This window comes from Bufo bufo, chromosome 8 (genome assembly GCF_905171765.1).
Source record: "Bufo bufo chromosome 8, aBufBuf1.1, whole genome shotgun sequence".
Lineage (NCBI taxonomy): Eukaryota > Metazoa > Chordata > Amphibia > Anura > Bufonidae > Bufo > Bufo bufo.
The window spans coordinates 19805115-19824454 of NC_053396.1; the positions used below are offsets into that span (position 1 = coordinate 19805115).

The 19340-nt window shown below is 50.7% G+C and overlaps 2 protein-coding genes across 3 annotated transcripts in view; one reads left to right on the forward strand and one right to left on the reverse strand.

The window, feature by feature from the left end:
• The window catches only part of SH2D3C (SH2 domain containing 3C), a 56413-nt gene extending 53085 nt beyond the window's left edge, over window positions 1-3328 (reverse strand). The window contains exon 1 of the mRNA XM_040404957.1: window positions 3251-3328. The gene's annotated coding sequence lies outside the window, so the exon portion shown is untranslated. The remainder of the gene's footprint in view (window positions 1-3250) is intronic.
• A 96-nt stretch (window positions 3329-3424) lies between these two features.
• CDK9 (cyclin dependent kinase 9) lies at window positions 3425-17211 on the forward strand. 2 transcript variants are annotated; one of them, XM_040404962.1, is made up of 7 exons: window positions 3425-3795; window positions 6432-6513; window positions 7259-7349; window positions 11520-11686; window positions 14546-14717; window positions 15282-15430; window positions 16373-17211. In XM_040404962.1, the coding sequence occupies exons 1-7, from the start codon at window positions 3704-3706 to the stop codon at window positions 16733-16735; spliced, it is 1116 nt and encodes a 371-aa protein (XP_040260896.1). In that variant the 5' UTR covers window positions 3425-3703; the 3' UTR covers window positions 16736-17211. The 2 variants fall into 2 exon arrangements, with proteins under 2 accessions (XP_040260896.1, XP_040260895.1); XM_040404961.1 differs by having other exon boundaries at window positions 3426-3795; window positions 11508-11686.
• The last annotated feature ends 2129 nt before the right edge of the window (window positions 17212-19340 follow it).

The following is a 19340-nucleotide window of genomic DNA, read 5'->3' on the forward strand; positions in this document are numbered from 1 at the left end:
GTGTGAGGGGCACAGCAGGGGGCATTATACTGTGTGTGGGGCACAAGGGGCATTATACTGTGTGAGGGGCACAGCAGGAGGCATTATACTGTGTGAGGGGCACAGCAGGGGGCATTATACTGTGTGTGGGGCACAGCAGGAGGCATTATATTGTATGAGGGGCACAGCAGGGGGCATTATACTGTGTGTGGGGCACAGCAGGAGGCAGTATACTGTGTGTGGGGCACAGCAGGAGGCAGTATACTGTGTGTGGGGCACAGCAGGGGGCAGTATACTGTGTGTGGGGCACAGCAGGGGACATTATACTGTGTGTGGGGCACAGCAGGAGGCAGTATACTGTGTGTGGGGCACAGCAGGGGGCAGTATACTGTGTGTGGGGCACAGCAGGGGGCAGTATACTGTGTGTGGGGCACAGCAGGAGGCAGTATACTGTGTGAGGGGCACAGCAGGAGGCATTATATTGTATGAGGGGCACAGCAGGGGGCATTATACTGTGTGTGGGGCACAGCAGGAGGCAGTATACTGTGTGTGGGGCACAGCAGGAGGCAGTATACTGTGTGTGGGGCACAGCAGGAGGCAGTATACTGTGTGTGGGGCACAGCAGGAGGCAGTATACTGTGTGAGGGGCACAGCAGGAGGCAGTATACTGTGTGTGGGGCACAGCAGGGGGCAGTATACTGTGTGTGGGGCACAGCAGGGGGCATTATACTGTGTGTGGGGCACAGCAGGAGGCAGTATACTGTGTGTGGGGCACAGCAGGAGGCAGTATACTGTGTGTGGGGCACAGCAGGAGGCAGTATACTGTGTGTGGGGCACAGCAGGAGGCAGTATACTGTGTGTGGGGCACAGCAGGGGGCATTATACTGTGTGTGGGGCACAGCAGGAGGCAGTATACTGTGTGTGGGGCACAGCAGGAGGCAGTATACTGTGTGTGGGGCACAGCAGGAGGCAGTATACTGTGTGTGGGGCACAGCAGGAGGCAGTATACTGTGTGTGGGGCACAGCAGGAGGCAGTATACTGTGTGTGGGGCACAGCAGGGGGGCAGTATACTGTGTGTGGGGCACAGCAGGGGGCAGTATACTGTGTGTGGGGCACAGCAGGGGGCAGTATACTGTGTGTGGGGCACAGCAGGAGGCAGTATACTGTGTGTGGGGCACAGCAGGAGGCAGTATACTGTGTGTGGGGCACAGCAGGAGGCAGTATACTGTGTGTGGGGCACAGCAGGAGGCAGTATACTGTGTGTGGGGCACAGCAGGAGGCAGTATACTGTGTGTGGGGCACAGCAGGAGGCAGCATACTGTGTGTGGGGCACAGCAGGGGGCATTATACTGTGTGTGGGGCACAGCAGGAGGCAGTATACTGTGTGTGGGGCACAGCAGGAGGCAGTATACTGTGTGTGGGGCACAGCAGGGGGCAGTATACTGTGTGTGGGTCACAGCAGGAGGCAGTATACTGTGTGTGGGGCACAGCAGGAGGCAGTATACTGTGTGTGGGGCACAGCAGGAGGCGTTACACTGTGTGTGGGGCACAGCAGGGGGTGTTACACTGTGTGTGGGGCACAGCAGGGGGCAGTATACTGTGTGTGGGGCACAGCAGGGGGCGTTACACTGTGTGTGGGGCACAGCAGGAGGCAGTATACTGTGTGTGGGGCACCGCAGGAGGCAGTATACTGTGTGTGGGGCACAGCAGGGGGCATTATACTGTGTGTGGGGCACAGCAGGAGGCGTTACACTGTGTGTGGGGCACAGCAGGAGGCGTTACACTGTGTGTGGGGCACCGCAGGAGGCAGTATACTGTGTGTGGGGCACAGCAGGAGGCAGTATACTGTGTGTGGGGCACAGCAGGAGGCGTTACACTGTGTGTGGGGCACAGCAGGGGGCGTTACACTGTGTGGGGCACAGCAGGGGGCAGTATACTGTGTGTGGGGCACAGCAGGGGGCGTTACACTGTGTGTGGGGCACAGCAGGAGGCGTTACACTGTGTGTGGGGCACCGCAGGAGGCAGTATACTGTGTGTGGGGCACAGCAGGAGGCAGTATACTGTGTGTGGGGCACAGCAGGGGGCATTATACTGTGTGTGGGGCACAGCAGGAGGCAGTATACTGTGTGTGGGGCACAGCAGGAGGCGTTACACTGTGTGTGGGGCACAGCAGGGGGCAGTATACTGTGTGTGGGGCACAGCAGGGGGCGTTACACTGTGTGTAGGGCACAGCAGGGGGCGTTACACTGTGTGTGGGGCACAGCAGGAGGCATTATACTGTGTGAGGGGCACAGCAGGGGGCAGTATACTGTGTGTGGGGCACAGCAGGGGGCAGTATACTGTGTGTGGGGCACAGCAGGGGGCAGTATACTGTGTGTGGGGCACAGCAGGGGGCAGTATACTGTGTGTGGGGCACAGCAGGGGGCAGTATACTGTGTGTGGGGCACAGCAGGGGGCAGTATACTGTGTGTGGGGCACAGCAGGGGGCAGTATACTGTGTGTGGGGCACAGCAGGGGGCAGTATACTGTGTGTGGGGCACAGCAGGAGGCAGTATACTGTGTGTGGGGCACAGCAGGGGGCAGTATACTGTGTGTGGGGCACAGCAGGAGGCAGTATACTGTGTGTGGGGCACAGCAGGGGGCAGTATACTGTGTGTGGGGCACAGCAGGAGGCAGTATACTGTGTGTGGGGCACAGCAGGAGGCGTTACACTGTGTGTGGGGCACAGCAGGGGGCAGTATACTGTGTGTGGGGCACAGCAGGAGGCGTTACACTGTGTGTGGGTCACAGCAGGAGGCAGTATACTGTGTGTGGGGCACAGCAGGAGGCGTTACACTGTGTGTGGGGCACAGCAGGGGGCAGTATACTGTGTGTGGGGCACAGCAGGAGGCATTATACTGTGTGTGGGGCACAGCAGGGGGCAGTATACTGTGTGTGGGGCACAGCAGGAGGCATTATACTGTGTGTGGGGCACAGCAGGGGGCAGTATACTGTGTGTGGGGCACAGCAGGAGGCATTATACTGTGTGTGGGGCACAGCAGGAGGCATTATACTGTGTGTGGGGCACAGCAGGAGGCAGTATACTGTGTGTGGGGCACAGCAGGAGGCATTATACTGTGTGTGGGGCACAGCAGGGGGCAGTATACTGTGTGTGGGGCACAGCAGGGGGCAGTATACTGTGTGTGGGGCACAGCAGGGGGCAGTATACTGTGTGTGGGGCACAGCAGGGGGCAGTATACTGTGTGTGGGGCACAGCATACCCACACCCACCTAGCAGACCTGCTCCACACCAGACATGGTGACGTCACACCTCCCAGGAGCCCCTACACTCTAGCCCGCACCATCACACGAAGCGCCCCGCCCCTAATATGTGTATTCTGTTACGTCACGTCCCTACGCCTCGGGCCATCCTCTTCCGGTGACGCTTCCGCCCTTCCTATTTGCCCGACTTCCGCTCGCCTCTGTTCCATACGTTCCAGATATTTCTACATCCAGGATACATTCCATAATCGCAGCCAGAGGTCTCATACGGAGCGCGGTGTCCCCGGCAGACGTCTCCAGCGCCTTCATTTCTATCTGTCTGAGAAGCTTACACAGGCCTCCAGCCTGAACTCCTCCGCTCAGCACCGGGAGAGGCCGGCGGTCGGCGGCCTGTGCCCGGAAACGGATTCTCGCGGTCTGTCCGGATCTGAGCCCCCGCCCTCGTCCTCCTCAACCCCGGCCATGGCGAAGAACTACGACTCGCTGGAGTTTCCGTTCTGCGATGAGGTCTCGAAGTACGAGCGGCTGGCCAAGATCGGTCAGGGGACGTTCGGGTAAGAAACCGGGATCGGGTCGGATAGATTATCGAGGCAGACTGTGCTCCGTGCTGGATCTGTATCAGCCAATCAGCGCTGAGCTCTCATTTGCAGAGGGGATGAAATCAGTTGTAAGCAGGGCTGTGATTGGCTGCCATGGGTGACCACTCTGCTCTGTCCCTGTGTGTGTCTGTCTGTATGTATTTTTCGCTTTATAAGACGCACCTGATGATAAGACGCACCTAGGTTTTTGAGGAGGAAAATAAGAAAAAAAATTTGAACCAAAAGGTGTGCTTTTGGTAGCTTTTGAACTATGGGGGATCTGTGGATTACACTGATGGGGGGGGGGATCTGTGGATTACACTGATGGGGGGGGGATCTGTGGATTACACTGATGGGGGGGGGGGGGGATCTGTGGATTACATTGATGGGGGGGGATCTGTGGATTACATTGATGGGGGGGGGGGGATCTGTGGATTACATTGATGGGGGGGGGGATCTGTGGATTACATTGATGGGGGGGGGGATCTGTGGATTACACTGATGGGGGGGGGATCTGTGGATTACACTGATGGGGGGGGGGATCTGTGGATTACACTGATGGGGGGGGGGGATCTGTGGATTACACTGATGGGGGGGGGGATCTGTGGATTACACTGATGGGGGGGGGATCTGTGGATTACACTGATGGGGGGGGGGGGGGGATCTGTGGATTACACTGATGGGGGGGGGGGGGATCTGTGGATTACACTGATGGGGGGGGATCTGTGGATTACACTGATGGGGGGGGGGGATCTGTGGATTACACTGATGGGGGGGGGGGGATCTGTGGATTACACTGATGGGGGGGGGGGGGGGATCTGTGCATTACACTGATGGGGGGGGGGGGGATCTGTGCATTACACTTATGTCATCTACAGATCCCTTATCAGATGCATCAGTGTGGAGGGAGGAGGCGGAGACACTCATGGCGGGGCCCGGTGCAGTGACTCTACTCTAATACACCGGGCCCCGCAACTGTTAAACATTCAATCTGATCTATGTCTAATAGTATATGCTCTGTACGGCTCTTACTGTAGTACTGTAAGTATAGCGCAGACCGGCATCTCCCTCGGTCATGCGCCGCTTGCATCACCTCCTTCCTCATGCGCCGTCCACTCCAGCTCCCTCCTCATGCGCCGCCTGCTTGCTTATCTCACTTTATGAATGAACGGGCAGGCGGCGCATGACCGAGGGAGATGCCGGTCTGCGCTATACTTACAGTACTACAGTAAGAGCCGTACAGAGCATATACTATTAGACATAGATCAGATTGAATGTTTAACAGTTGCGGGGCCCGGTGTATTAGAGTAGAGTCACTGCACCGGGCCCCGCCATGAGTGTCTCCGCCTCCTCCCTCCACACTGTCACTGATACTTCGCTGGCCGCGCTGTGCAGCATAGCGGCCAGCGAAGTATTCGCTTTATAAGACGCACGGCCATTTCCCCCCCACTTTTGGGGGGGGGGGAAAGTGCGTCTTATAAAGCGAAAAATACGGTAATACAAAAAGGTCTTGGCAGCAAGTCCATCTGCTGCTAATGAGGACAAATATCTGAAAGGGGCTTTCCAAATATCATATAATATTAATGTCTTAACATCAGGATCAGGGGGAGTAGGCCCGCTCCATACACGGCAGGTGTATCGTACAGAAAGTGGCGAACGTGCTGCCCCCTTCCTTTAACCCCTCAGGTGCCACAATTAACAATCCACTTTTATATATAAACAATAAAAACCAATAACACCCCCCCCCCCCCCCCCCCCCCCCCCAAAAAAAAAAAATTTAAAATAGTGATCAAAAAGACAGATCAATAAAAAAAAATACAGTTCACCTCGCAAAAAACAAAGTCCTCATACGGCTCCGTAGACCGAAATATTAAAGGGGTTTTGCCATCTCAGACAATGGGGGCATATCGCTAGGATATGCCCGCCTTGTCTGATAGGTGCGGGTCCCACCTCTGGGACCTACACCGAGAACGGAGGGCGCACTGCGCCTGTTCAGCCGCCCTCCATTCGTTTCTATGGGGCTGCCGAAAGTAGCCGAGCGCTGGCTTGGCTATTTCCCTCTGCCCCATAGAAATGATAAGGAGCAGGGGCCACGCATTCGCGGTGCGCTCCCATTTACTTCTATGGGAGCAGCGCTTGGTGGTGGACGGACCCCGGGAAACCAGCCACAGCTCTCCCCGCTCCATTCTCGTTGTAGGTGCGGGTCCCAGAGGTGAACGAAAAAATAAAAAAGTTATGGCTATTGGAACGTGGGGAAGAAAAATCCAAACTGCAAAAATGAAAATAGGCCTCAACGCCAAAGGGTTAAAGGGATTGTCCAGACGCCCGCTCGAAAGATCAGGTCCCCTGACAGACAGCTGGTCGCCCCCATGTTTATGCGGGCCACCGACGGGGAACCAACCTTCTGTGTAAGTCATCAGAACAGTGTACACCGGCCTAATCCATCCTGCAGGACTACAACTTCCGGTCTCTGGCTGTCGGGGCATGCTGGGAGTTGTAGTTGTGCTTAGATTCTGTAACTTCTGCCCCCTCGGCGGGGCTTACTATCTAAGTGTCTGTTAAGTGCCGGAGCTCGCTGACCCGCTGTTTCTTCTGGTGTCTTTCTTCTTTAGTGAAGTCTTCAAGGCCAAACATCGACAGACGGGGAAGAAGGTGGCGCTGAAGAAAGTTCTGATGGAAAATGAGAAGGAAGGGGTAAGTGGAGGGTAACAGTATGGGATCCACATCGTTTATTGACCTATGTCTATGGTCGGCCGCCTGCATCTTAGTCTTCACTCCCTGTGAGGATGGCGGCCAGGGGTGGGAGCTGCACTTATAGGACATTTAAAGGGGTTGTCCAGATTTTTGTTTTTAAATCCGACCCCAGCCAGAGCAACCTGCTCCCTACAACACTGAATTTCAGGTCCCCCTCTCAATGTCCGCATGGACAGGGTCACGTGCGCTGCAACCAGCGACTGGCCTCAGCAGTGACATGTCCTTGCTTAGGCCGGCGTGGCGCATGTGACCCTGTACATGTGGATGTCAGACAGGCCTTTAAAAGCAGGGCAAAGAAGCCGGGAGTCAGAACCAAGTGAAGGGAAGCAGGTAAGTATGTGTCTCTACACAGGCCCTTCTGTTAGGGGTGGGACTTTAAAAGTAAAATCCCGGACAAACCCTTTAAACGTCCGATAGGTGTGGGTCCCACCTTTGAGACCTGCTCCTATCTCAGGAATAGAGAGCACGCTGCGTCCACGTCCATCACTATCGGGCTACGGAAAATGGCCGATACCGTGCTCGACTATACTTTCAGCGGTGATTGCAGAAAGCTGCACGTTCAGGGCTTGCTCTCCCTCCACAGCGCGGCCCTGCTCTTGAGATAGGAGCACCCGTCGGACATTTATGGTATATCATCTAGATGGGAATACCCCTTTTAATAGTTTCCATCCTCTTTTCTCCGCAGTTCCCGATCACCGCGCTCCGTGAAATTAAAATTCTTCAGCTCCTGAAACATGAAAATGTCGTGAACCTCATAGAGATCTGCAGGACAAAAGGTACAGAGTATTCTGCGCATGTGAACGTGCGGTGCTCGGGATCCGTGCATGCTTTAAGTGCTTGGCAGCAGGGGGACGCCGGCGAGCGCGGTCCCTGGCTGGATGCTATAGACCCTGTTCAGTGCCAGCAGTTAAAGGGGTTTTTCTATTTTTTTTTTTCCTCTAGAAAATATCTTAAAATGAAATTCTGGGTGACTAGTCATAGTCTGCAAAACTGCCCCTTTAAGTTTTTATAGGGTCATGTATTAAGACTGGCGCTTTAGAGGCCGGTCTTAAAACCCTTTGCGCTGGTGCATGATACGCCTAAGTTACGTAGAGGCACCGCCCTCTACATAACCTAGGCGCATCCACCGCCGGCCTAAATCTACACCATCTCCTTTGCTGGCTTAGAATTAGATCATTTTCTATGCGTAAAACGGGCATAGAAAATGTTATAAATGAGATGGGCCAGCCCGCCCCCACTCACGCCATGCCCCCTCTTTTAGACCTGGGGAAAGTCGCAGATTCAGCCGCAAATCCACTTTGCTACAGATATACGCCAAAAATTGACGTACATTTAATAGTAAATTTACAGGCCTAAAGGGAACCTGGCACAAAGCCGCCTCCAGTACCTACCAAATCTGTCTATCTCGTCCTCAGCAATGCCCATTATTTAATTTTTTGCCCAAAGAGGTGCATCCGCATAATTAAAATCACTTCGATGCCTCTGGGTATTTAGCAAATTAGGACCCTGTAGCCAAGGAGCTGGAAGCGTAGCCGAAAGAAGTCCTAGGTCTTCAGGTCCAAACCCCTCGACAAGTTGAGACCTGAGATTTCATCCCTTCTTTTTGAGCGTTTTCACCTCCTTGAGTTGAGGGACCTACTTTGCAAATGGCGGCGTGAATTTACCTTTTTTTAAAGGGCTTATCCCTAAAATATCCACACACCCCATGCCTAGGCACCTAGTATACATTATTCTTAAAGGGGTTGTCAAGGTTACGACCCCCCCCTGCAATCTATCAGCGGTGGTGGTGAGTGCACACTATAGGAAAAAGCACTGCACTTTTTTTCTATAGTGTGCATGACCACCACTGATGGATTGCAGGGGGGTCGTAAACGAGTGTACAGGTGAAACTCGAAAAATTTGAATATCGTGCATTTATTTCAGTAATGCAACTTAAAAGGTGAAACTAACATATGAGACTCATTACAGGCAAAGCGAGATATTTCAAGCATTTGTTATAATTTGGATGATTATGGTTTACAGCTTATGAAACCCCAAAGTCACAATCTCAGGTCCCCTTTGCTCAGGGGGTATGGATGAATTAGCTGACTGGAGTCTGACACTTTGAGCCTAGAATATTGAACCTTTTCACAAAATTCTAATTTTAAGTTGCGTTACTGAAATCAATGAACTTTTGCACGATATTCTAATTTTTCGAGTTTCACCTGTATAATGTGATGGAAAAATGAATCCTGCCAGCAAAGGAAGCAATATGCACAATCACAATACATTAGTAAGTGCCTTGTATTCACTTTCTCTACATGATAAATGCCACTTGCAGAAGTGAGAAAACCCCTTTAACTGCTCCCCAGCACCCCGACCTGACATAGGGATATGGCAGATGTATTGATCAGCGGGGGGGGGGGTCCAGATGTTGGGAGTTCCCCACTAATAGAGCATGGGAGCAGAAGTTGAGTGCTGTGTGCCGCTTTGCCTTTGGTCTCATGGGAGAGTGATATGAGTGGTGCACAGATTCTTAAAATATCTTTGGACTTTCTATGAATCCGTATGCCGGGGCACAGCCATCGTCTTCTGCCTCCCCTAATCGATGGGGGGGGGGGGCTCAGGATTTAGACACTATGACATGAAGTAGGGTGGTTAACTGGAGCAGTCCTGGAAAATCCTTTTAAAGGGGTACTGCAGTTTGTTTAAACTCATCAGCATCTGATCGACGGGGGTCCGACACCCGGGACCCCCGCCATCAGCATTTTGAGAAGGCAGCGGCGCTCCTGGAGCGCCGCGGCCTTCTCACTGTTTACCGCAGGCCCAGTGACATCACGACTAGTATCACTGGCCTGGGCGGGGCTAAGCTCTGTTCACTTCAATGGAGCTTAGCCGCGCCCAGGCCAGTGATACTAGTCGTGATGTCACTGGGCCCGCGGTAAATGGCGAGAAGGCCGTGGCACTACTGCCGTCTCAAACAGCTGATCGCCGGGGGTCCTGGGTGTCGGACCCCCGCTGATCAGATGCTATCCAGAGGATAGATCATCAGTTTAAACAAACTGCAGAACCCCTTTAATTGTATTTTTGCTACTTTCATTCTCCTAAAATGCCACTTCAAGGTGGGTGCAAATTAAAGGGGTTCTCCAGGATTAGGAAAAGATGGCTTCTTTATTCCAGAAACAGCCCCATACCTGTCTATGGGTTGTGCCCGGTATTGCAGTTCAGCTACATTTGAAGTGAATGGGGCTGAGCTGTAATACCGCGAACAGCCTGTGGACAAGTGTGGCGCTGTTCTTGGAACAGAGTAGCCAGTCCCGGAGAACCCCTTTAACTCTTGTGTCATCAGAATCACTCACATGTAGAAGATCTGTTGCAGATTTTAGGTGCCTATTCCGCACTGAATATCCCCAACAAGTTTAGTACCAGGCGTGTGTAGATGAGGATTTAGATTTGCGGACTGCGGAGGCTGCGAAACGTTGGGGTAGGTTCACACAGAGTTTTTGAGGCAGATTTTCCTACAGGTTTTTCGGCCACAGCTAGAAGCGGGTCCAGCGGGGGGGGAGAAGTACAAGTCCTCCCTTTTTTATGTTTCCTTTTGAATCCACTTCTGGCTTCAGCTGAAAAGCTCCTCCAAAAAACTCAATGTGAACCTGCCCTAAAGACGCTGAATGCTTTCTGTCTTGTGGATTTAACCCTTTGTATTGTCCTGTTAAATCTGCATGTTTACACCGACTGACCTCTTTTGTCTAAGGCCCCTTTCACACGAGCGAGTTTTCCGGGCGGGTGCAATGCGTGACGTGAACGCATAGCACCCGCACTGACTCCGAAACCATTCATTTCAATGGGTCTGTACAGGAGTGTTTTTTTTTAGTTTTTTTTTTCTCGCATCTGTTCTGCGTTGCGTGAAAATCGCAGCATGTTCTATATTCTGCGTTTTTCACACAGCCCTGACCCCATAGAAGTCAATGGGGCTTCAGTGAAAAACGCATTGTGTCCGCAAGAAAGTGCGGGTGCGATGCGTTTTTCACTGATGGTTGCCACAGGAGATGTTGTTTGTAAACCTTCAGTTTTTTTTAATCACGTGCGTGAAAAACGCATCAAAACGCATTGCACCCGCGCGGAAAAAACTGACTGAACTTGCTTGCAAAATGGTGCGAGTTTCACCGAACGCACCCGGAGCCGATCCGTCACGCTCGTGTGAAAGAGGTGTAATACCGATGCTCGACTTTCTCTTTTAGGGGTAGTTGTATTTTAATGGGTTGCGGGTGTCTGTGCCTTCTGTGTTCCTCTGCGTCCTGGCACTGAGAGGGTTAACATCAGTAACCAACCTAATCAAGACCAAGATGTAAAATGCTCAATGTAGAGCTGTACAGAGCCCCCCGGCCCCTCACATATCGCCTGTGATGGCGGTATGCTGTTGAAGGAACGTGTTTAGGCCTCATGCACACAACTGTATATATGGTCCGCGTTTTTGGCGGGCCGCAAGCGGACCCATTCATTGCGGACATCGCATTTAGTTCTGTCCATGGCCCCGCGAAAAAGATAGAACGTCTCCTGTTCTTGTCTGTTTTGCGGACAAGAACAGGACATTTCTACTGGAATTTGGTGGCATGCTCACGGCCAGGACCCACGTTTGGCAGATCTGCGGACCGCGCAATAGATAAGATGGTGTGCCTGAGGCCTAAACTGCACAACAAATGGAGAACAAAACGACTTGATGCATAGTAGCCTCCCCCACCCCGTAGGAAGAACATGTTGGTCTTGGTTAGTTGTTCTACAGTTTAATAAAGTGCATCTGTCCCCTCCCAGTACGGTAAAGAGCGTCGCCCATCACTTACTGGCGTGGCCTCTCTGCCGCATGTAGAGGCGACCGGTCCACTTTAAGTAATGCTCTGTGTTTATGCTTCTGCTGTGAGTGCCAGAACCTTTCCGAGACTCTCTTGCCCACCTAGTTTCTCCCACAGCGAACCAGTATAATAGATACAAAGGAAGCATCTTCTTGGTGTTTGATTTCTGTGAGCACGACCTAGCGGGACTGCTGAGCAACACGCACGTCAAGTTCACCCTGTCCGAGATCAAGAAAGTCATGCAGATGCTTCTCAACGGCCTCTACTACATCCACAGGAACAAGGTGAGCCCATGTCTACACCGCCTGCGCGGGGGCGCTATAAGATGGGAGCCGTCAATGCGTGTAAATGGCGCACAGGCCTTTATCAGAAAGACGCCCCTTCCCGATAATTGCCTGCTCGGTCTGAGTGTATATGCAACTTAAAGGGTCTGTCACCAGATTTAACCCTATTAATCTAGCTGACATAAGCGATGTGCTAGTGTCAGCTAAACCTAACTCGCCTATTCCTACTTTTATCTAACTTTTTTATAATATGCTAATTAGCCTCTAGGAGAGGGGGGGGGGGGGGCGGGCGCGCGCTGTTCCTGCTCCTAGAGGCTCCGTTCTCCTACCAAGTCCTGATTGACAGGGCCAGGCCGCGCTCGCATCTGTCTGGTGAGGAAGCTGGCAGCCTGCGAGCGTCTTTCCCTCACAGCGCCTGCGCAGAATACTGAACGGCGTGAGATTTCACCAGAGCACAGGGCTGGCAGTCAGGACTTGGAGGGAGGCGACAAAGGTGGGAGAACGGAGCCTCTAAGAGCAGGAACAACAACCCCCCCCCCGCTCCTAGAGGCTAATTGGCATATTATAAAAGTTAGATTTCTGGTGTAACGGGGCATAGATAAAAGTAGGAGTAGGCGAGTTAAAAAAAGTAAGGAAGAGGGCGGCTTGTCCCTCCCGAACCCATGGTCCTACTTTATAGCTGCACAACTACAACATGTTAGAGGGTGGATTAAAACAACTGACTTAGACCCTTCAGCCGATATTGTTGCTCACATTATGAAACAAAGAGCGCCTATTGCCTCGGTGGAAATAAGTAGGAAACTTCCCACAATCTCCCTTTTAACCAAGGTTTGGTCAAAATTCAAGGATTTGGCAGGTTTCAGGGACATTACGTCTGGCTTCATCAGGGGTATCGGGCAGACTTGAATAACGAACGCTGGTGAGAGCATTTATCCTCTGCGCTCTCACTTCCTGTGAGAGAAAGCACCAATCCGAAGGGGGTTTGGATCTAACTAGTTAGTTGTAGCCTATCGTTGTAGTCGTTATTATTATGACAGGTTAGTGGCGTCATTAGGAGAGGAGGTCCAGTATGATCAGGCTCTCCAGTGAGAGCGCAGAGGATAAATGCTCTCACCAGCGTTCGTTATTCAAGTCTGCCCGATACCCCTGATGAAGCCAGAATAGCTGGCGAAACATGTTGGGGGGGCGGTTTTTAGGTTTTAATCTGCTGGACCCTAATTGAGTTATTGCTGCAACCTATGTGATCGACGTGATAACCCGTATTGCCATTAGGCTTATCTGACTTTGGTGCTTACACCCCAGATATGGGGGCCAAGTAGACATCAGGCACAGCATAGTACATTGTTCATACCGCTGGGATGGCGGTGTCGGTGCACTCCCGCCTACCTATACACCCTCACCGACCCTGCATTCACAGCATTTCTCATGTGGCACAGTGTTCTTAACCCTTTAGATAGCTCACAAAATATCTTTTCACCAGTTTTATAGATAAAAAAAGTTAAAGTTATGTTTTATTAGTCTGGGACAAGAGTGGTTCGTAGCCGGTTAGGCAGTAGTGTTTGTTTACACAATAAAAGCACACAGGGCTATGGGGACTGGGTATTGTGGATGTGCTAGCGGCCATCTAGCAGCGAATGTCCTCAGCTCCATACACAAAATCCCGGTGACAGGTTCCCTTTAACTACTAGTCTTACACTGAACGAATCTCAGACTGGAACCCCGAGTGTATAGAACCCCCAAACTTCTATTTAAAATAGGTGTACGACCGGACTCCACATGCCCTCGTTGTGGAGCAACAGAAGCGACACTGCTTCATAGGGTTTGGGATTGCCGAGAATTGGGAAGAGATAGGAGACATCATAGCTGTAACGACTCCGATAAGATTACCCAATGACCCCACAGTCTGTGCGTTGGGCATACTGGATTCCCCAGGAATAGACGATGAAACCTCTTTATGTATTCGCAGAATGTTGTTCCAGGCCAGGGTTTTAATCACTAGGCATTGGACACGGGGTAAGCCTCCCAACCAACAGGAATATAGAAATAGGTTGAATACAGTTCTACGCTTCCAAAGAGGGGTCTATGTCGAGAGAAAATGTCCAAACTAATTCCTGTCCATATGGAAGGGCTGGCGAGAAACCGGGAACCTGGCGTCATTAGCACCGACGAGGGACTGTCCTTAATGGGACGTTTACCTTCGCTCAAGCGATGTACTAGTGAGGATCGTGTGCTCCATTTACTGTTAGGTTACATCGACATGACCCTTTTGAGGGGTTTGATTAATAAATTAAAAAAGGACATAATTATCTCTCTACAGGGCAACGCAAGGGGGAGGGCAGGTTGGTAAGATGTTAAGTAGTTATTGAACAGTAATTTTGTATTGTCCTGTATCATAACATCACGTTTCTGTCTATGTAACTTATATTACGCTGACTTGAGGTTACCGTAGCGATGGATTCAGTATGGTGTGGTCAATTTGATGGATGGACTGACAGGATCTTGGTCATTGTATACAAATTTGTATTTTATTAATAACCAATAAAAATGATTCTGATTTAAAAATAAATATAGGCGAGGTAGGTTTAGCTGACACTAGCACATCACTTATGTCAGCTAGCGTAATAGGGTTAAATCTGGTGACAGAATCCCTTTAGGACAGCCCAGTAGATCCTATTGACTTCTGTTGGATTTGACTATGCACTATGGGGGGGGGGGGGGGAGGAGAATGGGGTTAAAGGGTGCAGTGTTTTTTTTTGGGGTTTAGTTTACTAGTAAGTGCTCTATGCCTTGATGGTTGCCCTTTTTTTTTTTTAATAAGGTTTCTTTGCTTTTTATTTCCCTTCCTCTCCCAAAAATAAGATCCTTCACAGAGATATGAAAGCTGCCAATGTGCTGATCACCAGAGACGGGGTCCTGAAACTTGCAGACTTTGGATTAGCGAGGGCATTCAGTCTTGCCAAAAACAGCCAGCCCAACAGATACACCAACCGCGTGGTGACGCTTTGGTACCGACCCCCTGAGCTGCTTCTCGGTAAGTGGTCTGTCCGTTAACCCGACAGGTTTTAAAGATGGTTTCCCACAATACAAACCTATCCACAAGATGGGGGCTCGGTATCTGATCAGCGTCCAGCCGCTGTGACACCTTCTAGTCGCAAGAACGGACGTCCCAAATGTTTGGTCATAGCTATGGGATCTGTACTGCTGCAATAGCGGATTCTGTACCTCTTCCTATCTCGGTGGTCCGCTGAGTGCCAGTGCCCAAGCTTTGATGTACCATTTTTTTTGTTCCTTTTTCTGTGTCATTGAAAATCTACCTTTTTTTTTATTTACGAATACAAATCTACAGTTTAAAAAAAAAAAAAAAAAAGGTCCCTTTGCCCAAATTGAATGGATCGGCAGGTCGAGCATGAGCGCTGCTGCTCCAGTCGCTCTCTATGAGGCCGAGTACAGCAGTCCTATAGATGATGGTGATTGGAGCTCAGTGCAGATGCTCGGCCACCGCTCCCTTCCAGGGGGGTTGACAAGTCCTCATGATTTTGGGGTCCCAGCAGTCGGAGCGCTGGCTGCTAGTAAACGTTCCTATTTTTCTCCCTAGGTGAACGGATTTATGGACCACCCATTGATTTGTGGGGCGGTGGGTGCATCATGGCAGAAATGTGGACCAGGAGCCCTATCATGCAGGGAAATACAGAGCAGCATCAGCTGACCCTCATCAGCCAGTTGTGCGGCTCCATCACACCCGAGGTCAGTATTGTCGGCTGTAGGAGGAGGTTTAATGTCCCAGGAAACCCAGGGCTGATCATGGACTGTCCCTCGTAGAATGGCAGAAATGTTGCACTGAGGGATGTTTCATACATTGGTGTATAGCTTTAGTACATACGCCGCTTAAAGGGATTTTCTGAGATTTTTATACTGATTACCTATCCTCGGGATAGGTCATTAGTATCTGATCGGTGGGGATCCGACACCCGGGAGCCCTGACAATCTCTGCTTTTCCTAAGCAGAGTGACGTCACGTTCATGTGTCACGTGGCCTAGGCACAGCTCAGCCCCATTTAAGTGAAAGGGGCTAAGCTGCGATACCAAGCACAGCCGCTATACCGTGTATGGCACTGTGCTTGGTGAGCTGCGAGAAGGCAGGGGCTCTCAAAACAGCTGATCGGCAGGGGTCGCTGGTGTCAGACCCCCACAGATCATGTATTGATGTCCTATCCAAAGGATAGATAATCAGTACAAAAATGCTGGAAACCCTTTTAATGGTCTATCTACAGGATAGGTCATCAATATCTGAATGGCGAGGGTCCGACGCACCTGAACTACACAGCTCAGTGCACTGCGTAGTGGATAGAGCTGGCAACTGCAGCGCTGCACCCATTGGGGTGAATGGCAGCGGCGCTGCAGTTACCAGCTTTGTCCACTATGCAGTGCACTGAGCTGTGCAGTTACGGATTGGCGTGGTGGTGTCTTGCAGATAGGCCATCAATAGTAAAATCCTGAACAACCCCTTTAAAATGTAACTTCTCTATTGGATGTACAGGTCAATGTAATCTGTTATCAGCCATTTTAGACGTGGGCTACTCTGATGGCAGCACCTTTAAGAAAACCTTTGTGTTATGCTTCTAGGTGTGGGGGTAGAGTATGGCATTACTTTCTGAAACCCCAGTAACATCCACTCTGATATTTACAGGTATGGCCAAACGTGGACAAGTATGAACTCTACCAAAAGCTGGAGCTGCCAAAAGGTCAGAAGAGGAAAGTAAAGGAAAGGTTAAAGGCGTATGTGAAGGACGCGTACGCTCTAGACCTCATAGACAAGTTACTCGTCTTGGACCCGGCCCAGAGAATCGACAGCGACGACGCGCTCAACCATGACTTCTTCTGGTCCGACCCCATGCCTTCTGACCTGAAAAACATGCTTTCCACTCACAACCAGTCCATGTTTGAATATTTGGCCCCTCCGAGAAGAAGAGGCGGTCACATGCCCCAGCAACCAGCCAATCAGGGAAGGAACCCTGCCACAAACCAATCAGAATTTGAACGGGTGTTTTGAAGCCGCCATTTTTGGTAGGTGGCCACTTCAGAGATGGGAAGGATCTGTGCCGTAAAGCGTCGGCTGCCTGTAGAAAGGAGTCGCCCATCGAAAGCGTCTTAAGTTATCCATGTAGCTCATTTCTAGGACTGATCCGCCACCCGGATTCATGCAGAGTAAACCATGCCCCGCAGCCGGTATGGACTCTTTCCTGTATCATGGAAGTCTATCTTAAGGATTAGCACCTTGGCACTGTGTGCCACCCTGAGCTGATCTGCACGGTGTGAATGGACGAGTCTTCCTCTTACCTATTCATGTTCCATAGACTCTTTGTAGTGGAGGAGATCTTCTCCATTAAGGGTACTGCCTATTATGTCATACGCATGAGAAGAAACCGTTTTTTGCCTTGATAAGTGTTTTTGATCTTTTATTACCTTATCATTTTTTTTATAGGTATGACTTGTGTGTATGTAGGGAGAGTACTATTAAACGGTCTCCTCTTACTACTCCTGTCGTTGTACATCATTGTCCTTCACCTAAAATCAGTCTGAGATCCCGGGGGGGATTCCAGACCTGCTCATGCGCCATAACCCTATGGGTCTGCTAGTTGGAAGATTACATACGAAACCCTTTAATTGGAATCGAATTTGGATCTCTATAGAACCTTTTGGTATTAGGTTTAGGTGAATAAAACCACGGGGGGTCCAAGGCGTAACCTTTTGTCCTACAGACAATAAAATGCAACCGTATTATAGTCGTCTCAGACCAGTAGTGTGGTGGTCAATAGGTAAAACCAGGGGTCAGCAACCTCCGGCACTCCAGCTGGGGTGAAACTGCAATTCCCCCAGCATGCTCCATTCACTTCTATGGGAGTTCTGAGAACAGCCGAGTAAATGTGCATGCTGGGAGTTGTAGTTCCATCACGGCTGGAGAGCCAAAAGCTGCTGATCTCTCAAGTTAAACACATGCAGAAGAATAATGGCTATGGAAATCTGTACCATTTTATTACTAGGGGGGGACAGCTGTGTCTTGTCTGAGCAGAACTCGCATCATAGTGATTATTTTTTTTTTTCTTATGATGCTGTGAGTTCTTGCGTGACCACGGGTCTGCTGTCCAGTAGGCCAAATGTTCTCGTCAGTACAGTACAGGACCTGCGGTCGAGCAGGAACTTGCTGCATCATAAATCACTATATAATGCTGTCAGCTTGGATTAGAGGAATCGCAGCCAGTCCAGGAAATGTCGGTCACCTGGACGTTTTTGCCGAAACCGGCCTTAAACTCTTAGGGCTCTTTTTCACACGGGCGAGTTTTCCGCACGGGTGCAATGTGTGAGGTGAACGTATTGCACTCGCACTGAATCCGGACCCATTCACTTCTTTGGGGCTGTGCACACGAGCGGTGATTTTCATGCATCACTTGTGCGTTGCGTGAAAATCGCAGCATAGAAGTGAATGGGGCTGCGTAAAAATCGCAAGCATCCGCAACCCCTCAATTGACATTTTACTATGCATTCTGTATTCAGAATGCCATTATTTTCCCTTTATAACCATGCTATAAGGAAAAATCATATGATCTACAGAACACCGATCCCAAACCCGAACTTCTGTGGGTACCAAACATGCCGATTTTTCTCACATGCGTGCAAAAAGCATTAAAACGCTTTGCACTCACGGGGAAAAATCGTGCATTTTCCCCCAATGCACCCGCACTTCACCCGCAACGCCCGTGTGAACCCAGCCTTAGGGTACTTCACTAACTACAGGCTTGACCTTGTCAGCGTAGCTGTTACTTTAGGCAATACCTTTTTTTTTGCCTAATGTAATAACAATATTTTGGCACTAGATGACAGTCAAATAAAAAAAAAATCAGGTATGAAGATATCTATGCCAAAGCCTTGGCACGCAAATCAATGCCACCCTGCTGCTTCCAAGTCTAGGCGTGCAGCCAGTGTTGGTTAACACAATACAGGTGCACTGGATATGCTATTGCCAAGTTTGTAGCTAAAGCTAAGCAGAAGTGCGGAAGTCTTACCTCTTGCCAAGCACAGCGCCGTACAGGGGCAGACTGACCATAGAATCTACAGGGAAACTTCCCAGTGGGCCGATGCCCATGGGGCTGCCTGAACCCTTCTGAGCCCCGTTCAGGCCATGTGACCGATGTGCAGTGATGTCACTGTCCTAAGCGTTCACAAAGCCCTGTGGCCTCTTCAAACACCTGATCAGCAGATGTGCCAGGAGCTGGACCCTGCATTGTCTCGCTTTATCAATCCAGTGCTGCCATTTTCGGGCTGTGCAGGAACACCCCACCGCCAACTGGTTACCGCCCCTCTGTACCCGTACTGCAGACTGCTAGCAATTCACTCAGAACTTCTAAATTCAGTCATAACTTATACGGGGAATGCATGAGGCTATTAAAACAAGGGTTTAAAGGTCCTCTTTATAGGGGTTTCCCAGGAATAATTAACTATTAGGCTGCATGCACACGAACGTTGTTTGTTTCCGTTCCGTTTTTTTTGCAGATAGGATGCGGACCCATTCATTTCAATGGGTCCGCAAAAAAAACGCGGACAGCACACCGTGTGCTGTCCGCATCAGTATGTCCGTTCCGTTGCCCTGCAAAAAATAA